The sequence below is a fragment of the Panthera uncia genome, chromosome D4 (genome assembly GCF_023721935.1).
Source record: "Panthera uncia isolate 11264 chromosome D4, Puncia_PCG_1.0, whole genome shotgun sequence".
NCBI lineage: Eukaryota > Metazoa > Chordata > Mammalia > Carnivora > Felidae > Panthera > Panthera uncia.
Genome location: NC_064807.1, coordinates 14,735,355 through 14,759,920, shown reverse-complemented (window position 1 = coordinate 14,759,920; position 24,566 = coordinate 14,735,355). Strand labels below are relative to the sequence as shown.

The 24,566-nt window shown below is 39.4% G+C and overlaps 1 protein-coding gene across 1 annotated transcript in view; it reads right to left on the bottom strand.

The window, feature by feature from the left end:
- Window positions 1-839: 839 nt before the first annotated feature.
- TMC1 (transmembrane channel like 1) overlaps window positions 840-24,566 on the bottom strand; it is a 199,198-nt gene continuing 175,471 nt past the window's right edge. The window contains exons 14-19 of the mRNA XM_049632694.1: window positions 19,377-19,444; window positions 13,987-14,226; window positions 8,878-9,003; window positions 5,157-5,235; window positions 5,003-5,054; window positions 840-1,207 (exon numbers count right to left, since the gene is read on the bottom strand). Of these exons, the coding sequence (XP_049488651.1) occupies window positions 1,185-1,207; window positions 5,003-5,054; window positions 5,157-5,235; window positions 8,878-9,003; window positions 13,987-14,226; window positions 19,377-19,444 (588 nt within the window). The 3' untranslated portion in view covers window positions 840-1,184. The remainder of the gene's footprint in view (window positions 1,208-5,002; window positions 5,055-5,156; window positions 5,236-8,877; window positions 9,004-13,986; window positions 14,227-19,376; window positions 19,445-24,566) is intronic.

The following is a 24,566-nucleotide window of genomic DNA, read 5'->3' as shown; positions in this document are numbered from 1 at the left end:
CAAGTTTGGGAATGGAGGCTAATCGGGAAAGGTGGACCAGAGGAAGGAAATCTTGAATTTGTGTCATGGCAGTGATGGGCACACGGATTGGCAGAGGAACAGGGCATCCTTTTATGGCCAGAAGAAGAGTGAAAAGAAGGAAGAATTCCCGGGCAGGATAATAAAAACCAGCAAGTCAATTGCAGAGAATGGCAGGCAAATTGGCTCAGCTCTGGAAAAGGACATTGTGGGTTCGCATATGTAACTGAAGTCACAAAGCAAGGCTGGCTGAGGGCATCGATTGCTGCTATTCAAAGTTTAAACAGATGATAACGCTTAAACACATCTATAAACTAAAGCCCCCTATGAAAGTGTGTGTTTTCCTAACCTTAACAAGAAAAAAAGACAAATTATGGAATATTAGAAGCTAAACTCAGGAAATGTGATCCTTGGAGGTCATGATTAAGCTGTGATGGAGTTGTAATCATGTAGAATGCCTTTTTTTTTTTTTTTTAACTCATAAAGAGGTGGGTTGTCTAAGGTGAGAGACTTTCAATCCAATGCTAATCAGGCCCCTACTTCCGTTAGGATTTTTCTTTTAAAAAGCCCATTCCTTTTCCTACTGAATCCAGCAGCTAATAAAAAATCTTGGGTGTATAGTCATGGGGGCCTTAGATGGGGAGATGGAAAAAAAAATGGAAAAACAAGACGTTGGTTTCAAAATGCGAGTTAATGAATAATTACAGTGACTACTTGATAAAGATATTTCTTAACTTTGAGGGTAAAAAGAGGTGAAGTATTTCTGTTCCCAGGCAAAGAAAACTAAGGCAGAAGAAGGGTATAAGATGAAAGTCCATATACCCAAAGTTTTTTTTAATTAATGCAACAGGTAAACCAGTAACCTGTATTGTTGAATCACATCCACTTTTAAATTCCATTAGTTAGAAGAAAAGCCAGGGAAATAAGTCAGGGGAAAAGTTGGTGGTGGAGGAACAAATCCCTGAGTTTGGAACAAGGTGGAGATCCTTCTTGCTGAACTAAGACTGGTGACGCCTGGATTGACCAGCATGACCTTGACAATACATCAGGGTTAGAAGAGGGGAACGGCAACTTCACAATGCTTGTGTTCTTGCCCTTTTCAGAAGTGGCTGGTTTTGAACAGCAAGGTGAAGAGTCCTTCTGGGCCCCCAGCATACCTGGGAACGCTACTGGCCACCAGCAGCTGCAGCTGTTCAAAAGAGAGAGAGAGAAAAGATGAAGGAGCAACAAATCAAAATTTAACTTTCAGGGGCACCTGGGTTGCTTAGTCAGTTGGGCATTAGTTCAACTTTGGCTCAGCTCATGATCTCGGGTTTCGTGAGTTCAAGCCCCACATAGGGCTCTCTGCGGTCAGTACGGAGTCCGCTTCAGATCCTCTGTCCCTCTCTCTCTCTGCCCCTTTCCTGCGCATGCTCTCTTTCTCAAAAATAAATAAACATTTTCTAAAAAATTAGCTTTCAGTGTGCTTAATGTTCCAAATGAGGTGGTCTGAAATCTGTATCTTCCAAATGTGCTCCAGGTTGCCATAATATTTAGCATTTTTACCTACAAAATATTTTTATATTTCTTACTCTACAAGGGAGTGAAAGTTCTGCTCTTTTTATATTTAGTACTGTTTTTATAATTAATATAAAAATGTATTCTTTTTAAATTTTTCAAATAAAAGAGTTCCTTATTGGCCAGTAGAAATTTGGTAGGCCTTTACTGAATGACTGTTATATAATAAAGTTCTGTATTAAGTTCTGAGGAAACAACTATGAATAAGATGGTCTCTGCTTTTGCAAAGGTTTTATATGTTTTTAAGTAAAAATTATGGGAAAATATCAAATAAATAGCATGCTATACTATTGTATCTTTAAAACAATGAAGATAAAAACAAGCCTTACCTAGAATTCAGATCTTAAAAGTCAACTTTTGGCTCACCATTCTTTTTTTGTAAGATACTTTAAAAAAAAAATGTTTCTTTATTTATTTTTGAGAGAGAGAGATAGAGCATGTGAGAGTCAGGGGTGGGGAGCAGAGAAGGTGGGGGACAGAGGATCCAAAGCAGACCCTGTGCTCACAGCAGCAAGCCCAACATGGGGCTCAAACTCACAAACCATGAGATCATGACCTGAGCCGAAGTTGGACACTTAACCAACTGAGCCACCCAGGTGCCCCTTCATTCACCATTCTAAACACGAATTTGATGATGTTACGTTATAGTCACAATCTATAGCAAACACAAGAACAGCACAGATATGTGTGACATACGTGCTTCAAACTAAAAGATGCCCATGAAGGTCTCACGTCAGCTTTAAGGACACACGTAAACTGATAGCGAGAGAATGGAAAGAGATATTCTGTGCAAGTGGAAACCAGAAGGAGGCACAGCTATACTTATTTCAGACAAAATACATTTTAAGCCAACGAAGTAGTAACAAGAGACAAAGAAGGTCATTATATAATGATTAAAGAAGACACAAATAAATGGAGAGAAATTTCATGTTAATGGATTAGAATTGATTTTGTGAAAATGTCCCTACCACCCAAAGCAATCTACAGGCTCAGTGCAATCCTTCTCAAAGTTCCAAAGACATTTTCAAAGAAATAGAAAAAAACAACAACAACAACAACAATTCTTATATTCGATGGAACCACAAAAAGATCCCTAGTGGCCAAAGCAATCTTGAGAAAGAACAAGGCTGGGACATCATGCTTCCTGATTTCAAACTATATTACAAAGTTGTAGTAATTAAACAGTATGGCATTGGCACTAAAATAGACAACAAGATCACTAGAACAGAACAGAGTAACAAGAAATAAATACATGCATATGTGGTCAGTTAGTTTTTGACCAAGTACCAAGGATATACAATGAAGAATGAATATTCTTTTCAATAAATGGTGCTGGGAAAACTGGATATCCACATGCAAAAGAATGAAACTGAACCCCTATCTTACAACATACACAAAAGTTAATGCATGATGATTAAAGACTTGAATGTAAGACCCTAAACCATAAAACTCCTAGAAGGAAACCTAGGAAAAAGCCTCCTTGCCCTTGGTCTTGGCAATGATTTTTGTACTTGACACCAAAAACTAAGGCAGAAAATGCAAAAATGAACATTAAACTAAAAAGCTTCTGCACAGCAAAGGAAATCGTCAATAAAACGAACAGGCAACCTATGGAATGGGAGAACGTATCCGCAAACCACATATTTGAGAAGGGGTTAAAATCCAAAATAGACAAGGAAGTCATACCATTGAACAACATCAAAACCAAATAACCTAATTTAAAATGGGCAAAGGATCTGAATAGACATTTATTCAAAGAGGACTTATCAATGACCAATATCTGTATAGTACATGAAAAGATGCTCGACATCACTCCCAGGAAAATGCAAACTATCATATGATCCATCAATCCCACTTCTGGATATATCCAAAAGAAATGAAATCATTAATTTGTATTCCCATGTTCATTGCAGCATGGAAGGATGGAAACCACATGAGTCTATCTATGGAGGAATGGATAAAGAAAACGTGATATAGATACACATAGATAGATTGATAGAGATATAGAATTATATAATATTTTTCAACCTATAAAAGAAGGAAATCTTGCCGTTTACAACAATGTGGATAAACCTGAAAGGCATTATGCTAAGTGAAATAAACTAGACAGAGGAAGGCGAACAGTACATGGTGTCACTTACATGTGGAATAAAAAAAAAAAAAAAAAAGGCAAACTCATGAAAACAGAGAGCAGGATGGTAACCCAGGAGCTTCGGGGTGGGGGAAATAGAGTTTGGTAATAGAGTACAAATTTTCAGTTGTAAGATGAAGAAGTCTGAGGATGTAATGCATCACATGGTGAACTATAGTTGATGATACCGCATTGTATACATCGCAATTTGCTGAGACAGTAGAACTTAAGTGCTCACACACACACACATACACACACACAAAGGTAAATATGTGAGGTCATGGATGTGTTGATGAACTCAGTGGTGGGAGCTCTTTCATAATGTATGTGCATGTCAAATCGTCCCATCGTACACTTTCAAGTTTTTACAATTTGTCACAGCTGAAAAAAAAATGCTAATGCAATTAAAAAAAACAAGTAGCTTTACGGTGGAAAAACCATCTAAGACAAATGTAATTTAAGGACTTAGCACTGGAAATTGCTACATCCTCTCCTGTTGCCATAAAGGTCAGCTGACACAGAGGGAGAGCAGTGTTGAAAGAACCATAAAGAAATGGGGCTCAGCCCTGCTCACTTCTAAACTTGGGATAAAACGTGGTCTCAGGCCATCCACACCACTCTCCTATTCATTTGTGTGGACTAATGAAGTTTTTTTCTACTTAAACCAATTTGGACTGACTTATAGTACTTACAAGGGGGGAAAGCCCTAGTAATATAAAGAGTTTTAAAGTTAAGAACGAGGGGAAAGTTTGAAAAAATGTTCCCTGAGGTTCTTAGACATTACTTTCCCATGTGGAATGCAGAACGTATCGGGAATTTTGGCAAATAAGGGTATGCCTTATTTCAATGGTTTAAAACTTAAGAAGGTTATAAAAAAGAGAGATGAATGAATTAGAAAAGGCTCCAGGAAATCAACACTGGTGAGCTCAGAAGAGCCTAGTGATACCTTCCTGGTGTATCCATCTATGTATAAAAACGGCCCCAGGGGGCAGAACTTCTGCATTTGTGTCTGCTATTTGTACATGACTATGTGGATGTTGTCTTTTTCTTCTGTCAATTTGCAAAGTCACCTGTCTATTACTATTGCTAAGTTTCCATTTTTCAAGTTTTCTTTCCTTTGCCTTTCCTCCACTGGAAAAGCTGAGAGGGTCTCAAAAGGTGAACAGTAAAAATTGTGGAATGACTCACTCAGGGCAGTAATGGTATACTACATCAAATGCCCATTTGGAAAGAAAAAAAAGGAGGAACACTTTATCCATAGTGGGGAGATTTTGCAATCACAAACATTTCTCCAACCTGCTCGGGCAGCTGCCATTTTCTTGTTGCGCATTTTGTTCTCCAAAGCTTGCTACACAATACAAAAAGGAGAGAAGGACGTGAGATTTCCCGGTGTTTCCTACTACTTGACATTAATAAAGATGATATTTTTATAAAATCAATTGTATCCGACCTGTTTCATCTTCTTCTTTAGATCCAGATTTGCTGCCTTCTGGCCCTTGGCAGTAGCATTGAGATAATAGATGGTCAAACTACATTTTAAAAAATAATAAAATATATGGTAGTTTTCAGTTCGAGATTCTTCTGAAATTTACATTCACTACATCATAGAATGTAGATAAAAGATTGAAGTACACAGAAGTAAAAAAAAAAAAAATGCACTCGGAACAAGTTAGTAGAGCTGGACCTGGGAAGGTGGGACTCAAGGATTCTCTTCCACAGCATCAATCTGTCTACCATACCTCGCTGCCTAATTGTATCTTCTTGGAAATGTATTAACGTCAGTTTAAACTATAATTAAAAGTAACATTTCAAATTGATGCCAAGGGCATCCAAGTGAATGGAAAATCTACGGAAGCTTAGGGAATGTGTGGAATAAAAAAGAAATTGACTTTCTGCCTTAAATTCCCTCCTTTGGCTTTCACAACAAAGAATATAATCCTCATAAGTCATAGTCAATTCACATAGATATTTTTTTCCGTAGGATGTATTGTTTGCATTTCTCCCTTCTTTGAAACGAAAATGTTTTATAAAGGAATATCCTTGGCTTTTAACTGACATTTACATTTCTAGAAAGAGCAAATTCCAGCCAAACATTTGTGTAAAAATAAATATGTTCATCTTCACTTAAAGCAAAATAAACAAACAAAATGCATTAAAAAAAAAAAGGTAACTGGCATTGCTTTTTTTTGCAAATGACTGGATACTAAACACATTTCCTCTACTCCCCAACCATGCCAGATTATACCCTTTATGAGCCATCTGGTGCTAGCAACACAATTATTGATATTGTTTAGCTGGGTTTGTTTATCTTTTATATGAGTGATGGGAATTTGAATGAAATTACATACATGAAAGCATTTGGCATATACTGTTTGATATGAAGTAGGTGCTCAATAAATGTGTGTGTGTGTGTGTGTGTGTGTGTGTGATAAAGATTTTTTTAGAAAAGCGCCCGGATTTGGAGGGTGAACGCAAAAGACCTCACAAGTCATTTGCAGTTCTGGAATTCTCTCTGTATTTGCCACTTTTTCTGTCTTGTGATGCAACTTAAATAAATACTCTTCATAAATCATTTTCTGGTCTCCGAAAGGAATGAACCTGGCTGCAGAGAACCTGAATTCTACTCAGTTATCCCAAAATCACCCAAGCTGATTTACTATGAGCCACTGGGGAAATTCAAAATGTTTGTAACATGTAACATTCTCTAATTAAAGGTAATAAAGAGCCAGGCGAATTGTGTGAGCCCCATAAACTAGAAGATGACATCTCAGGATTTGAAAAATCAAATCAGCAATAAACAAATTGGGTTTTAAATCAGAACCTCAGAACTACAATCAACCTTGCAGGACATCTATTTGACCTTGTATCCTGCCAACTTTCTTCTGCACAGTCTGTATGAGGGGTTGGCAAACCATCATCTTCAGGGTAAAACGGACTCCCAGCCTGTTTTGCATGGCCCATGAACTAAGACGGCTTTTACATTTTCAAATGGTTAGGTAAGTGCTTACAGAATATCCTCAATTTTTCCTTTTGACCCATACAACCTAACATATCTACTATTTTGCCCTTTTAGAAAACATGTGCTGACCCTGAGTGTAGACCATCCCTGACAAGTGGCTTCTAGCCTTTCTGTCTATTCCCACTCATTCCAAACTCACTGTTTGGTGCTTCAAATGATTAGGGGAAATAATAGATGGGAAATAAGACATGAGCTTGCATTGACTTATCAGCCACTTGATTTGGGGCATATCTTCCATGTGATAGCAATAATATGATTAATGAGGCCAACCTTTTAAGATTATCGTGGAAATGCAATGATTAATATACGGGTAGTGCCTGGGACATAGGCCATACTAGTTCCTCTTCCACACTCTTGGGACAACTTAGTCAACCTTCAACCACTGGCATCAGAACAGTGTTGCTCCTCAGTTTAGAAATAAATCTGTCTCTTACTAAGGTAAGACTATACTCATAAAATCTGACATGAACTTTGATCAGTTTTTTTTTTTTAATCCAAGATCTCATTTATACCACTTAGGGGCTTTGACTTTTAAAAACCACTTAATAACTTAACATCGTCCCACAAGCCACTGTATTACGAAAACTTGGAAAATAAAAATCACTTCAAGGGCCATCTGGTGAAACAGGTGGCTTCCAGCAGGTCATTTTCTTTCTTTTTTTTTCTTTTTTTTTTAATGTTTATTTATTTTTGAGAGAAAGAGACAGAGAGAGAGAGAGACAGAGTGCGAGCAGAGGAGGGGCAGAGAAAGAGGGAGACACAGAATCCGAAGCAGGTTCCAAGCTCTTGAGCAGTTAGCACAGAGCTTGATATGGGGCTTGAACCCACGAATGCGAGATCATGACCTGAGCCGAAGTCGGATGCTTAACCAACCGAGCCACCCAGGTGCCCCCAACCAGATCATTTTCTAAAATATCTGCACCAGAGATTCACCATCAGATTCTGAATGCCACCAAATGATCAAGGTTCTCTAATATACAAAAGTAATCTGTTTTACTGTTTAATTATTCCCATGGCTCTCCTTCAAAAAAGGTGTCATAGTATAAAGCGGGAGGTAAAGGTTGGATTTACTGTCAGAGTCTTACTATTACCATTTTGCTATAGTCCTACCAGGGGAAAATCATCTTGTCCCTCTAAATTGGTGCCTTAATAAAATTGAAGATGAAGCCTGTCTTCTCTGACATGACTCATGACCATGATCATCACAAAGTAGATGGTAACAACTTGGCCCAGAACCCAGCTCATTTATTTCAAATCATTGGGATTTCTCTCCCTGAGCTTTCCTAGTTTTACCTTTTAAGAAACAAATCCTGTGCATCAGCTTTATTTCTAAAGTGTTTCTGAGGGTGGTTTCATACTTGCCCTCCTTGACTGCGAGCAGTGACAGTACCAGACTTTCTATTTAGGAGGGCCTCAGGCGTTGAAAGGAAGGACCAGGGTGTTTTTCCTAGCTCTTCAATAGCAAATATATTTTTTTCCTTAGAATGTAAGTTTATCTCTGTGCTGGTCAAGAGTCAGAAGCCAATGAAAGTTACAAGGGAACAAAACCCCCCTCCCAAATTCTCCTTTGGATATCACCTCTGACTTTTGAAGGGACAGACTAAGCGACCTTTCCAAGACCCTTCTGGGCCTCTGATTTTATTATCATGGACCCACACTTACTGATAGCCTTTGAGGAACAAGGACACGATGGACCCCTTAAACCTTTAGCCCTAAAATGCAGCCTATAGGGTCCCCAAAGGGAATATTAACTTAGAGACTCATCATTTCTGTGTGTTCACAGCCATCTGCTTTATGGGACAAGAGCTGGGGGCCAGGAGATCGGGGGAGCTCAATGTGCTGATTAGATTTAGCATTTAGCATTTATGTTTCCCTTGCTTTAGCTGTTTACTGATAATTATTTTGGTTACTTGGGAACAAATCTTATAATCCTAGGCAGGCAAAGACAGATGCAGATGGCTGGGAATTACATTCAATAGGATCAGAATATGGCTCATGAATTTCAGACTCTCACCACCATGTAATCAGCACTGAATTTGCTGAGGTTACAGCATAACCCTTAGAGAGCATGAGAAAGCTAAGAAAGCTGGAAATTAAAAGGAGCCAGGAAAGACATTACAGAGTCTCTTCCTATGAGAGGGGAAGCACATACGCCATAACCAAAACGACAGCAATAACCAGTCCGGGGTTAGAGAGCTGTCTCAAGATCTTTGCCATCCAGCTTGGGAAATCATGCTCCAGTGTTTCTCCAATGACTTCGAACATCCTATTTTTGCCACTGAAAAACAAAAATGGGGGGAGGGGGTGGAGGAGAGACGTTCATTTATAACATATGTAAAAGCCATGGTTACAGCAAGAAAACTAGACGTCTTTCTCAAACACCACCTAAGTACTCTTTCAGATGGGGAACCTAATATTTAGCTACAACTCTTGGCACTTCGACCTGTTATTATCAACATATGGGTAAGACATGAGAACTGGTATCCCAACGTAAACACGCAGTCGAGCAGTTAGGAAATTAACCTAACAGCATTAGGAGAAGTCTGGTTTTGTTTTGTTTTTTTTCTTAAGCTATATCCCTAAGATTTTGATTGAAATATATTTTATAAATAACTTGCAAGTCTACCCCTTAGCCAGCTGTCCTTGTTGGAGAACATTCCCTTTGGGCTGCATAAAGAGTGCACTTAATTGTTGAATTAGCCTTGGAAATAAACATACAAAATAGCTTAACAGAATCAAGTCCACAAATAATCCAGTATCTCTCCCCATGCAAGAGATGCTATCTCATTTTCCACAGAGCTCTTTCATCAGAGTTATTAACAGGTAATCACACTGAAGGGTGAGTCCTTTCTCTCACTGTCTTTCTTATGGACAGGCTCTAATGACAGCCAGCTCAGTCCTACGGCTAAGAACAGACCATGCGAAGAGAAGGAAAGAAGCCTAAAGGGCCAAAGTCCTTAATGGATTTGTTCTCAACCCATTGAGGTAAGAATCAGCCCCTATAAACTAGAGAAATGAGGGCAGGATGTCTGTCTTATCTTAATATGTAATAGTCAGAATTATTAAGTAATACCCATCATGTCGAGTTATTTTTTTCTGTATACTCATATTGATTCTACCATGAAAAGCTATAATTTTCAGAGCAGAGATTAGGTTATTTACCACCAAGTTCTTCATATCATCAGAATAAAGGCTGGTATAACACTTAATATTTTTGTTTCACTATCGTTTATTGATCTTCATACACTCTCAACTACTAAACAAACATGACTCACAAGTTCCAGATGAGATTTTTTTGCCTCTGGCCTCACTATAATAAAGTCTTTCAAAACACTGAGAGTAATTCCAGATATGTGGTCAAGGGGTTGCTGGACTGCCGAGATGTTAAGTTTTGCTTCACAAATTACAGATCTGCACCCGGCAAGACCTGTGATATATTAAGGGGGAATGGAGTTTAGAGATAATTCAAGATTATATTGATTTATTTCTCTAGGGTTTCTTTGTCACCATCCATTCTACCTGGCCATGCTTTCTTCCCAGCCATAAGGGATACAGCGAGAGTAAGAAGGTAAGCAAAGATGAGAGAAGGCAAGACATTCCGCTCCCCAGCTTCTTGGTCTGAAGCTGATGGACGTGGTTAGAATAGGGGAACTGGAATTTTACCAAATGTTCCCCTCCCATAAAGGTCTTCTCTGCATTCAGTGTGTCCCAAAGTCGAAGTCATTGGCATCTCTGGGGATTCTCCTCTTTCCAGGTCTGGTGTTCTTACTAGGAGTCCAGATCTCTTATGTACAAGCTAAAGAAGCTTCTACTAATCCCTGGTAATCCTTTTATCTGACAGTTAGCCAAAGCGTGCCATGTTTTTTCTGGTCTGCTGTGACTCTACAGTCAAATGAAATGATACTGAACTTAAAGCTTCTATGGGTGTGGCCCCACCCACCCTGGCTTAGAATAGTCTATAAGCAGACCTGTCTTCCCAGTGGACTGAAAGCTTCCCAGGACCAGAATCAGTGTCCAATTTACTCCTACATCTCCTCTAATGCTTAGTGTCCAAAAAATAGCCATTATTCATTCATTACTTCAAGTTACTGGCCAACACTCTAACTATGCTTAGACTCACAGACATAAAAATACCTTTTTTTAAAAAAATATTTTTTAAAAGTTCATTTATTTTGAGAGAGATAGAAAGTGAGTGGGGGAGGGAACAGAGAGTGAGAGAGAAAGAGAGAGAGAAAACCCCAAGCAAGCTCTGCACTGTTAGTGCGGAGCCCAATGTGGGGCTTGAACTCACGAACCATGAGATCAGGACATGAGCTGAATTTGGACACTTAACTGACTGAGCCACCCAGGTGGCCCCAGACATGAAAATATTCTATCCCCAACCTCTGAAAGTCAGCCACACTATTAAAAAAATAAACACATAAGGTATAATGGCAAATAAATAACACAACGACAGCGTCGCAATTTAAAACAAAAATAAAAATAAATATAAAAGTGTCACAATATAATATAAATCTGCACTTATTGTTTGATCTCAGTTATTTTAAAAAACTGCATAAAAAGAAAACCAGAATACAAAATTCCAAAATGTTGAAATGTGGAGGGTTGTTATTTCAGGTCTTTGGAGCCTTTGAAAAGTGTTTATTTTCAAGGAGAAACATTTCTATAATTTCCAGGTTTTCTGGGAGAGACACATAATAAGGCCTTTGCAGTGAGATGAAAATACATTAAAATATAATTACCATAATGCTAGCAGGGAGGTATGTGAGAACCCAGAGAATTATAAATTGTTCAGAATTATTAGCGAGAGGTTGGGGGAGAAGCATCGCGTCAGCAAATGTGGTGGGAGAAATTAGAATTTTCTTCATCTGGGTACAAAATAAATGGTTTTAAAATTGTTGAACTGTTTAAGGTGAATCCACTTAATAGCCTATTGGAATAATTTTCTGACAAATTCACCCTCCCAAATCAGGTCAAGCAAGAATACCTCATCAAATTCCTTACCGAATTCCTTTTTTTTTTTTTTTTTAAGTTTTATTAGAGAGAGAGAGAGAGAGAGAGGGCAAGAGCAGGGAGAGGTGGAGAGAGAGAGAATCTTAAACCAGATGCAGATGACCAATCAGGAGTTGGACGCTCAACGGACTGAGCCATCCACGTGCCCCACAGAATGGGTCTTCTAAGGTATTGTAGCCACTTTACCTGCGAACATACCTGTCCCTGGGAGTGATTAACCATCACTGTGCTATTGGGTGGGTGTGGCCATCCATTAACCTACCGCAAATGCAAGTTCGCTGCCCACCCAGGTGCCAAGTAGAGTCAGACACTCTTCCGGAGGCAGGCTGACAAAACCATCCCAAACTCAGGATCCTTGAGAATGCCAAGCCATGAAGATCCTAATTCATGCTTTCTCACTTCATTTTTAGGGCAGAGCAACCCTTTCAAACTTCTAAATCCAAACAAATAAATGAAGTATACATTCTTTTGCTCCAAAATGAGTAAACTGACAGGAGAAATAGACTAGTTAAATAAGATAGAGACACCCCTTTCCTGACATGCTACTGAAAATATTTAAATTTTCTTGATCTCAAAATAGTGATATATGTGCGGTAATTTTGCCTGAGTCTGCCAATCAGGGAACACTTGGTTAAAACCAGCTACTATGCCTTAGATACAGGCTCTTTTTTTTTTTTTTTAATTAAAATCATAGCAACTCTATGTGATATAAAGAGAGGCAGAGGAATTAGGCTCAAAAAGCTAAAATTGTGTGGCCATTGTACCTGTCTAGCTCAATGATATTTTTCACAGGAACGCCCCCTGTGTAACCACCATCCAGCTCCATGTGGACATTGTGGGTTTTCCCTCCCGTTGATACATTTTTCTGAGAAGCATCGACTTCCAGTTAGAAAGTCAAAAGCACATCTAAAACCCATCCCAGATATTTAGTTGTGTGGGTAATTTGCAATTAAGTAAAGTCTTTGAATGGCTTATCTGTTGAACTTTGTACCCAGAGATTCATTAGGGATTTATGAAGACCAAGCTCTTCTTCAAGACTGCAATTTCATATTTAGTCTCCAGATGTCACTGTCTGCATTATTTATTTCAGCCCAGAGTTGGGGGGGGGGGGGGGGGGGGTTAGGATTTGTCAGCATCAGCTTCCTGAGTATGACAGAACTCCAGTGGTTTTTGCCCTATCAGCTGGCTTAACATTTTCTTTCTTTTGTTTTGTTATTTTTCCCCCCCAGGAAAGCAATAATAATAACTCAGCCTATTATTAGAGTGAAATGCCTCTTTTATACTTAGGTCTGTGGGCAACGAAACTTTTGACTTTAATTTAATAACTTGCGTCTGACAGCACGACGGGGATATTACATGTGGCCATTATTGCCTCACGCTCGTCATTCACGTGGCTTTTCACATTCACATTTCTTTCACTTGAAAAGGAGAAATAACTCAAATGCATGCTGAGCAGTGACTCAACAGGCAGAGATTCTTGCGGTTGCAGAGAGGAACTTGTGGTAGATTCATTTTTAGGGCCCTATTTAGGGAATGAAATCTCAATTCCCCTGATCCCAGCGACTGGCTTTCTTGATAAGTGTCACCGTCAGAACTCTGTCATAGAGAACTGGCGAAAAGGACCTTTCAGCTTGGATCAGAGAGACCTCTTGACTCTTTATTACTGACTTGAGCGATCTGTCCTTGTTTGGGGAGAATATATAGGAGCGAATGTCACCCTCAATTGTTTTGCTACCAGGTAGCATTTTGGATTGTGAATTGTGTGACCCACTTTATAGTCACAGTTATCGAATGATGATCCCATTTCCTAGGTAGCTTGTGGAATAATCTATTTTTAATTAATTAATTATTATCTATTTGACGTGACGTAGCACGTCAAAATTCCTTCCGACTTTTGGACACGCTGGCCCGGCACCAAGAAAACTGACACATCCCAACTATCATAATCTAAACACACTCTTTGCTATCCCCTTTGAGCTCAGATTTATCATCCATATTTACCCGGGTAGAGCCTGGCGCACTCAAATCCTTTTCCTTCTATGATTCTCAAATAAGAAACCAATGCAACTTGCCTAAGAATCTCCATGTTACCTAATGAGCCTGGACGCTCAAAGAATCTCATTTCTACAGGCCAAAATGCCATTGTTTGGAGAAAAAAACAAAACAAAACAAAGCTTATAGGAGTGACCATTCCTATCTCCACGCCTGGAAGAAAACGACACCCGGATGTAATTTCAAAGGCAAGAACCTGAAGGGGCCACAATCAAAAGATGGCGGGAGGGATACGATCATGTACAGGACAGGCATGGTGGACAGGAAGAGAATGAGCAATAGCATGCCCAGGTAGAAATTATTCGATCTGGAAGCTTTGAAGACCCTGGCCTCGGGAACGTTGCAACACATCACGGCCCAGCACTGGAAGTACATGGATGTGTGGAGTCGAAGGATATTGATGCCTGGGAGGCTGGGGGCGAAGAAGGAGCCCATCCTGGAAAGAAAAAACATGGCTCTGCTTACTTCAAGTCGTCTCTTCGTAACAAAGTCACGCAGCACCTTGCTTATCTCACGTCATGTTTATTTGCCAAAGGGAGAAAATGTAGTGCCGCTTTCAAGCACACAAACTCTTTTCATAAATAAACTCGCCTAGTCAATTTCCGTCTTTGATGCACATTTTACCATCTTTCCCTTTACCACAGGGATTGCATACATGATTCTCTCACGGCAATTATGCTGTCCGTTAACTATATCTGTTAGCATTAATCAATTTAAACTACACCAGAGAATATGTTACATATATTTACTTCTCTCTTCTACTTCTAAAATAAACTTGATTTCCCCTAACACTCAAATCATCAATTAATAAATCTAAAAATCTAACCTCTTTCTACTGTTACCCTTAAAACCACTCATTCTATTCAAATAAACTACACATCTGGATTAATTACTTTTCTTGTGGGCTAATTAATTTTTGCTTAATGGAAGAGAAAAAATACAATGAATTTTTCTTTTGCTGATGCTTTTCTCTATTAGCTGTGTAGCTACTATGGTGTTTTAGAGCTGATGTATGTATGCCCAGTAATAGACTGTGTTTTGTTGATAATCTATAGGAAGCTTTATGTGTTTGAGATGAAAATGCAACACATCCATTTAATTTAATTTAATTTAATTTAATTTAATTTAATTTAATCTGTTTACTTCCTTACACTTCTGTTTGTCCTGGAAATCCACCACTTTGTATATGTGGCTTTTAAAAACTATTTTTAAATGCCACTTTTAAAAAGGAAGTACTTAGGTGAGGTCACTTTTACTTGATGGCTTAGTTGGTTATTTTCAACAAAATAAATTTCACTTTTCTTTGATGAGAAAATCCATTAGCATCATCAAACAGTATTAATAGCAATGTATTGGTCCAAAACCAAAAAGAGGTTACATGGGCACTTATTTTAGAAGTATAAGCAGAGTCACGTCTTTTCAACTGTCCCAGCTATGATAAAGCCCTCAGTAGCTCTAGTTAGGGCCAGCAGTTTAGATTTCCTACATATGTAGAGAGGCTGTTTTAACCAATCCAATGTGAATTTGGTATATTATGTTGGAGGGGGGCAAGGGGTGAGTTAGAGGAAGAAATTCATTTCTGCTATTTCTATAATTGAAATGATGCAAACCAGCGTTAAGCTATTTCATTTAAAAGTGGAATCTTCCCCAAATCTGGATTTTCTTGTTGATAGGATTTGATACCACAGATCTGAATGACATTTGAACATAACGAGTGGACCAGACACTCTGAAGAAAGATAAACTATTTTTTTTTTTTAATGGTACGGACTTCAGGCGATGATCTACCCATGCAGGTTCATCAATCGTAACCCATGTGCCACTGTGGTGTAGGATGTCAATAGTGGGTGTGCCTGTGGGGGCCTGGGGGCGTATGGGAACGCTCTGTTCTTTGCACTCAGTTTTTCTATGAACCCAAAACTTCTCTAAAATATAAATTTTACGAATTAAAAAAAGTAAGAAGATAGACTTTGGAACAACACGGGGTATCTTTGTTACAGGATAGCCAGAGAGAACCCGGAGCCTCAAAACTGTGAGCGAGTGAGTGACAGCCTCAGGTAAGGGGTGACAATTACATAGCAGTGCACTGTATTCTCAAATGCCAATATTAGTCATGTTAGATGCTTGTGAATGATTATGTGTGTTCCCTTCTAAAGCAGGGCTTTAGAAGCCAATTTGTTTTGCCCAAGGAAATGGAAATCAAAATGAGGTGTCTCACTACTGGATAGAAATGTTGAAAGCCCTGTGTGGATTTTTTTCTCATCTCTCTGCTACCCTATCCAGTGTTGTTCCAGATGGACTCAATTTGGCCGGTCTAGGGAGAGTAACTCACAAGAGCAGATCCCTCTACCAACCCACATTGAACATGCAGAGTACATAAGAAGAAAACTTTTCCCTTTGTAAACCACTAAGCTTTGGGGGGGAGGGGGTGGTGTTTAGCTGCTATACAACCTAGTTTACCCTCAGACACAATTCTGTATATAATTTAATTCCTAGACTTACCTAAAGCCACACACATTTGTACATATATATATATGCATCATTCGTCTGTATACGTATATATGCACACACCTAGGTACGTGCACCTATAAACCTCAGATTTTCAAAATAAATATCAAATGGGCACTCTGAACAAACAGGTTCAAGAACCATAACCTAGAAAAACAGATCCTGGCACAGTGATAGCTGAACCCTAATGCTCAAACTGTCTTTGCCGGTGACTCACTAATCAGCTTGGCTCACTAAGTCCCTTACCCACACTTGATCCTGTCATCTGTCAGTTCAAGATCCTTGTAATACCTTAGCCTTATAAAGTGCTTTTCTTCCAAGAAGATCAAAGCGAATGAAAGCTTCTTTCATTGAGCTCTCCTTATTACTCCAGTGACATGGTACATGTCAGGTAAATTATTCACATCTGATCAACCAAGAAAATGAGGTAGCAGACAGGGACAAAGGTACAAGAGGTACACAAAGAGACAGTGTTGGAGCAATGTCCACACCCGTCTTCTGTCTCACTGTTTTCTGCTGCCCCTACACCCTGTTCTGATAGAGATATGACGTGTGTTTGTCGTTTTAAAATACGATGACGAAACCCTGTGCTATCCATTTTAAAGTGAAGTGCGTGATATAAAAGTGTACTGATCATGTCAGCCAATTACATGCCAAAATGGATTTTACCTTTAAAGTTGGACTTTAAGAACATCCACTAATTAGAAACCCCTAAAGCTGTACCTGAATGTCGCCAGTCACAAACCAACGGACGTGAGTGCAAACGTCCCACAGTCTTTTGTTTCTGTGTGACCAAGCTCCAGTACCAGTTCCTTGCGCCTCATAAGATAGCAGCTTACCATGTGTGAGTCCCCTTGTGTGGGGGAGCCTACCACACTTGGAACACACACTCCTCACGCCTTGCCCACCAACCACATCCTCCCTCCTTTACCAACTTTCTGGGAGTTAGGAAAAAGACCATCTGTCCAAAGGGTTGACCTGAAAGTAAGCAATAGTTCTTTTGCTTCTGTAACTCCGGGGTGTAGTTATCTCTGTACGCTCAAAAAAACACCATCACATTCTAATGTCCTCTTCAGACCAACAAGAAGCAAGGCTTGACCACTGTCTAAAGGAGGAATACACAGAAAGGGATAGCGGAGAGATTTTGGTAATGGGTCTGCCCATGAGAGAATGGGGGAAGGGTTTTGGATATTTAAGAATTTCAACATGAACCATGGTGGACTAAATAGTTGCAAAATTATAAGCGAAACGAATCAGGACAGCCATTTCAACGGCTTTTCTGATCATGAAAATGAATTTCTAGGCCAGTCTGTTGTCTTTGCTACGAAAGAACAAGAAACAGACATGTAGCATGTGTCTGCACAAATGGCATCCACCAGGCCTGAGGGATTTGTGGCACTCTATGTAGAAGCCAGGGAGTTTTAAAACTGATACAAGGTGATGGTTTCTCATTGTTCCAGTAGCGAAGTTAGCCATTTTCTGCTGTGACAGCAGAATCCCCTCCAGAAAATGAAAGATCCAGAACTGCTAGAAGCTTTTCCCTTTACTCTCCCTGTTGGTGGTCATATGTTGGACCAACTTGACTTTCCTCCTTGCTTAGAGAATGAAAGATGCGTTTCACTCTTTAATGACTCTCTGGGCACATGAGCCATAACTTGCAAAATTTAGAAAGCAAGAGGGCAGGAATTAGATTTTTAAATGTACCTGATAATGGAAAAGATCATCTTTTTATAGCCTTTTCTTCATATGTATTGACCTAGTGAGGCACAGGAATTGGACAGACCCCAGGGCAGGATGATGGGGTCCTTGATTATGGTCTTTATATTACTAAAGCAAGATAATTTTAACATTTGCAGAGAGGTCCAGTCTTGCAAAGGTTTAACAGCTCAATGCAGCCATGGTTGAAGGACTTAAGTGCTATATAAAGCTTGTGCAAAATTTGAGCCAAGTTACTAGGACTAGTACATAGGACAACGGCGTGGTCAGTGGCACGGTGTTACATTAAACAAGTGTCAGTAAGATAAAGATGCTCAATTGTAGCTTGTGGGTTGGGTGTTCTTAGTTAAAAGTGACAGATTTCCAAGACACATGGTCCCTAGATGAATCGCATGCCATGAACCAATTTTTAAACTCAAAAACAGTTTCTACTATATCGGCTCATCTTAACCTGTCAAGGTTTACAGTGAGAATGCTTTCATTTAATAAAAGATATGACAACCCTTTGTACATCAAAAGACATAATTCTGATGTGTAAATGGCCTGTGAAACAAGTTACGAAACAGTGATCGTATTTTTAGCTTGAACTTCCTAAAACATAAGTTACATCTCCAGTAGTCCAGTTACCTAAAACTACTGGATTTGGTAAGATATTTTTTTCAAAAGCAACAACAAGTTGTATTCTAAACATACTCGATAATGACAGAATAAAATCAGTTTTTCAGAAGGGCCTTACATTAATTTATTTCATACTGAACATGAGGCTATGGGACCATTAATGTTTCACCAGTAGACCCTAGTGTCACAGGATATAAAAGTATAAAAAGCTTTCAAGGAAGCTACAAAGCGGAAATACACTCCCAGTATTTGATAAAGGAACGCTCTGCAAAACAGGCAGATGTCTTTGAGGACGAAGAGTTAAGATATAAATATAAATATAAATAAATAGAAATATAATATAAATGTAATATAAATATAATATAAATATAAATATGAGTATAAATACAAATATAAGTATAATATAAATGTAAATGTAAGTATAATACAAATATAAATATGAATATAAATACAAATATAAAGGTAAAGGTAATTATAATACAAATATGAATATAAATGAAAATATAAATATAAATATAATATTAATATAATATAAAATAAACATAATATGTAAATATAAATATAATGTAAATATAATATAAATATAAATACAAATATAAACAAGATTTTCCTATCCACTTTGCAAAGGCAACAGTTGAGTTAGACCCAGACTGAGGACCTCTCTGACACCAGGCTACAATGCATTATGCAATAATGTTCTTTGCAGCTTTTCTGTAAGTTGTAAACAGTCCAATAGCAGACCTACCAGATCATGCCTTGGTTGAAGATCAGAGCGAGGACATTGCCGCTGATGTCAAATTCAGTGTATGAAGGCTACAGAAGACACAGACATTTGCTGGATTAACATATCAAATGGTGCAAACTGAAAAACCCGAGTGGTTCATGTTTCTGCATAGGTATGCTTCCATGCAGCAATAATCATGGAATAATCAATCTAATAAACAAGTAGTGCTAAATAAAATAATGCAGCACCCTTTTTAACAAAGTAAGGCTCATTTTCTAAAGCAGTCATTCAAAATGTTGTGAACGTGTGGACCACTGGGCTCTCATGCATGGCCCACTGTAAAAATTGGAGCAACCTTCTGGGAAACGTTTGACAATGTATATTAAAAGCTTAAGAAAGTCTCAGTCTCTTTGGCCCTATGAGTCTACCTCTGGGAATGTGAGTTAACAAATCGAGCTTAAATGCTGACAAAGTGTAACAAGCAGAGATGACACCATCTAAATATCCAATAATGACTCTCTGGGCACATGAGCCAGAACTTGGAAAATTTAGAAAGTAAGAGGGCAGGAATTAAATTTTTAAACATACCTCATAATGGAAAAGATAACCTTTTTATAGCCTTTTCTTCATATGTATTGGTTAAGTAAATACAGTATATCTATACTGTGACATACAGTGCACATAATCAAGGTCACCGTTTGAAGAATGCTTACTTACGCAAAAGAAAACTAGGATTTGATGTTAAGCAACAAATATATAAAATTATACATTCATTATTTTTATCAACTGAATATGAAATTATGCATAAGGAAAAGACTTGAAAATGCCCAACAAATTACCAGGTGTTATAGGTGGGGGATGTATCATGACTTTCATTTTCTTCCTGAAGTTTGCATACTTTAAAACACCGTAAAACCTTGGTTTGAGAGCATAATTTGTTCTGGAAACGTGCTTGTAATCCAAAGGACTCATATATCAAAGCGAGTTTCAAGAACCATTGGCTCACTTGTGATCACGTGACATTCGGCATCACTTACTACTTGCATTGCAAGGCATCCTTGATTATCAAGTAAAGATTTATTAGAAATGCTTGCTCGTCTTGTGGGACACTTGCAGAATAAGTTACTCGCAATCCAATGTTTCACTGTATTTTTCAAAAAAATGCGGATTTCCTTTACAATAAAATGAATATAGAGAGAGACAATTAAAGTTTAAGAAGTCATTCAACTCAATATCCAGTGTTTGTCTCCTAGATGCCACCCTGCTTAGGGTGCAGCATCAGGCTGTTTTTTTTGTACAGAGGGCCCACCAATAGGAACTGAGGTGGGCATCTGTCCCAGGGTGGCCTGTCGAAAGGCTTTCTGGTAACACATCAGGCATCCTAGAAGGAAAGCGTCTATCAATGGGAGTAATGCTAATTAGCAACAACAATGAAACTGGCTCCTACTTGAGCTGGGCTAGAGAACAATCAGTCAGGAAACTGACTAACCAGTGACAAGAGAAAGAAAAGCGAAATTGTGAACTGAGAGCACCAAGAAGACCATGAAAGAGAGACCAAACGGGAAGCAGGTCCTTAATCCTGTCCCAGATCCCGGCATCTGCGGAGGTGGCTTCAGATCCCCTGTATCTTCATCAAAACTCCCTGCCGACACACATACACACGCAGCCCACACACACGCATGCTCACGCCCACACACATGCACACACAAGCGTCACTCTTCTTTTCAAACCCAAGAACCCCCCCTAAAAATATCTGTAAGAAGATGAGAGAGTTGTCTGGTTTGGAACCCCAACAGAACGATCACAGCTTTTGAATGCCTTGCCTCGAGAGTTCTTGAATCTAGGCCCCAATTTCATCAGGTGCGCTGTGCTCTGGACCACCTTTCCCTTTGCCTGAAGCCTTGTGAGCTCACAGAACACATTTGACAAATGCTCAGCTGGGTGGCCTGTGCCATCTGTGGCCTTGGAACGGCTCTTCTCCATGTCAGTTTAAGAACCAAACCTTCATCTTTGACCTCTTTAGAATAGTGCCATGATTTAGCCCACCAAGCTATGTAAAATTTAAAAAATTCAACCCTTTAGAAGTGTATTTTCTTTACTCTCACAAATATATAAGCCTCTTAAAGCCCATTTGAGATATTTTTACAACTAGGTAACTATAAAAACATAAAGGACACATTGGGAGCCTTTGTTCGCATACTGTGTGTGCAGCAGGGTCAGCCGGAGGGATACAACCTTTGATGCACAAATTGACCTGATGCAAAAGATGGGTAGAGGGCGTCCCTACTGTACCAAGGGTTTGGGGTCCACACACTTGTCTGAGTATTAGACCTTGCCCTGCCATTTCCTAGCTGCGTGAGCTGGGCCCGTTGCGTATCTCGTCAGGCCTCAGTTTCCTCACAGATAAACTGGTGCGAAAAACTAGGTCAGTGGTTGTCACACTGTGGACCAGAAGCCCAATCTGGACCACTGTCTGTTTTTGTAAATAGATAGTTATTAGAAGACAGTGGCCTTCGTTCGTTTATGTATTGTCTGTGGCTGCTGGACACTAAAACAGGAGAGCTCAACAGTCCCCGCCGAGACCATATCTCCTGCTGAAAGCAAAAGTGTTTTCTATGCTCCACGCACAGTACTTCTGATACAGATGTGTGGGCTTTCTCCCCATGCTAAACAGTGCCCCTATTCTCTACAGACATAAGCTGGATGCTCTAGCATTTAACTCAGTTCTGACACTGACTGTCCCGAACTTGTGCAGACCCCACAGGTTAAGGGCACAGTCCCACAAGACTGCCCCACTGCAGACACCAATCACAAGTTCACATATATGCCAAGTGACTGGCTCTAAGTCAGAGGATCCTACATCTCCCTCCTCAAGTTTGATAATTTGCTAGAACGGCTCACAGAACTACAGAAAACAGTTGATTTGCTCGGCTACTGTTTATTATTAAATATGGCAGGAATAGACAGATGGAGGAGGTGCATGTGCATAGGGCAAGGTATGAAGAAAAGGGCACGAATGTCCTTTCCAAGCACACCACCCTCCCAGCACCTCAACATGTTCAGCGACCTGCTAGCTCTCTGAACCCCACAGGTCAGGGAGTTTTATGGAGACTTCATCAGTAAGCATGATCAATCATTAACTCACTCTCCAGCCCCTCTCCCCTCCCTGGAGGATGGGGGAGATAGGGCTGAAAGTTTCAAGCTTCTAATCGTGGTTCGGCCTTTCTGTTGACCAGTCCCCATCCTGAAGCTATCTAGGAGCCACCAAGCATTGTCTCATTGGAACAAGCAATGTTCCTGTTACCCAGGTAATCCCAAAGAATTTGGGGGCTCTGTATCAGGAACCAGCGTCAAAGACCAAATATTGGAACAAAAGATGATCCTAGCACCTGTACCGCTTAGGAAATTACAAAGGTTTTAAGAGCTCTGCCCGGGAGATGGAGACCAAAATATATATTTCTTATTTTATCACAATATCACACCTGCAGAAGTGAGAACACTTACCATCCAGCCCTTTACTTTACAGGGAAAGTCTGCCAACTTCTGAACTAGATCATTTCTAAGATCCTTTTCTAATCTAAAATCTGTAATGGGTTGAAAAATTAGATGCAGTTATTAAAGAATTGCTTCTCTGTAAACATCTTAGAAATGCACTTGAATACTATATGAGTTCAACTCAGAAAATCTCACTCCAAAAAAAAACCAAAAACAAAAGTAAGGAGGCAAACACACATGTGCATGCACACACACACACACACACACACACTCACACCCTATAAAATTCAATACTCATTCTTTTAGAGATGGATTTAATGAAAACCTGAGATGATATTGTATTTTAAAGTTTTAAAAGCAATACTTTAATAACACAAGCATAAATCAGTTTGCAATACGTTTGCTTAATCACCTCTAAAACATAAATAGCTTGAAGGTAAATGATGCTTGGGAAAAAATAGGTTTTCCTGAAAACTGAGAAATGAACTGATTCAAATGGGATGCATATAACAAAATCACTAAGGGCTGCTCATCCCTGATAAGACTTTTAGGGGCCAGCAAAAGCAGATCCCATTTGGATTTAGGCTGAGGTCTGTAACAGTCAAGGGATTGGAAATTATCTTGTTTTATTTCTGGACCTTTGTGGCAGGCGGGAGTCAGTCATCTGCCCACAACGAAGACAGATGGTTGTCACTGGACTGAAGAGCCATGAAAACTCATCCTCTGTCTGCAAGCTTAGTGATTTGGGACAGATTATTAACCTATGGATATTGTGGAATATCTCAGAGAGAATTCTGTCATTGCAATGTCCTGTCTGACATACAAATCTCACTTGCCCACAGCTGAAATCACTCTGGGTCAATGGTTCTCAAGACTGTTCTGGTCCCCAGACCAGAAGCAGCAGTATTACCCGGGAGTTTGTTAGAAAAGTAAATTTTGGGAGCGCCTGCGTGGTTCAGTCAGTTAAGCGTCCAACTTCGGCTCAGGTCATGATATCACGGTTTGTGGGTTCGAGTCTTGTGTCGGGCTTTATGCTGACAGCTCAGAGCCTGAAGCCTGTTTCAGGCTCCCTCTCTCTGCCCCTCCCCCACTTGCGTGAGTGCTCTCTCAATAAATAAATAAATAAATAAATAAATAAACAAATAAATTTTAAAAAAGAAAATGAAAAGTAAATTCTCCGGGACCTGTCCCAGATCAGAAATGCTGTGTTTTCACATGCCTTCGGGGGATTCTGTTGTCTCCTCAAATGTAAGAACCACTGATGTAGGACAAATCCTAGCCTCATCTACTAGGGTGATTCAGAAAACTCGGGGCTTTGTACTTCAACCCTCGTTGTCTAAAGACATACTGTCCAATGTTCAAGTGGAACTTCACATCCAGAATGTACTGTCCCTTTTTCCATGTTGTCAATCCTTCATGGGATACTCAAGACTTCTTACTGACTCCTTAGCATGGCATCTTCCTGGACTGTTAAATAATACCTCATTCCCAGCTAGAGAACATCAGTTTATTTCTAATCAGAGCCTGACGCAGAGCTCGGCACAGGGCTTGATCTCACAACAGTGAAATCGTGACCTGAGCTGAAATCAAGAGTTAGATGCTTAACCAACTGAGCCACCCAGATGCCCCTCTTTCTAATTGTACATCACAGGCTTTCTTGTTAACTCCGTTCTATTGCAGGTGAACTGTCTAATCTTGGGAGTGCTTTGAGTTACC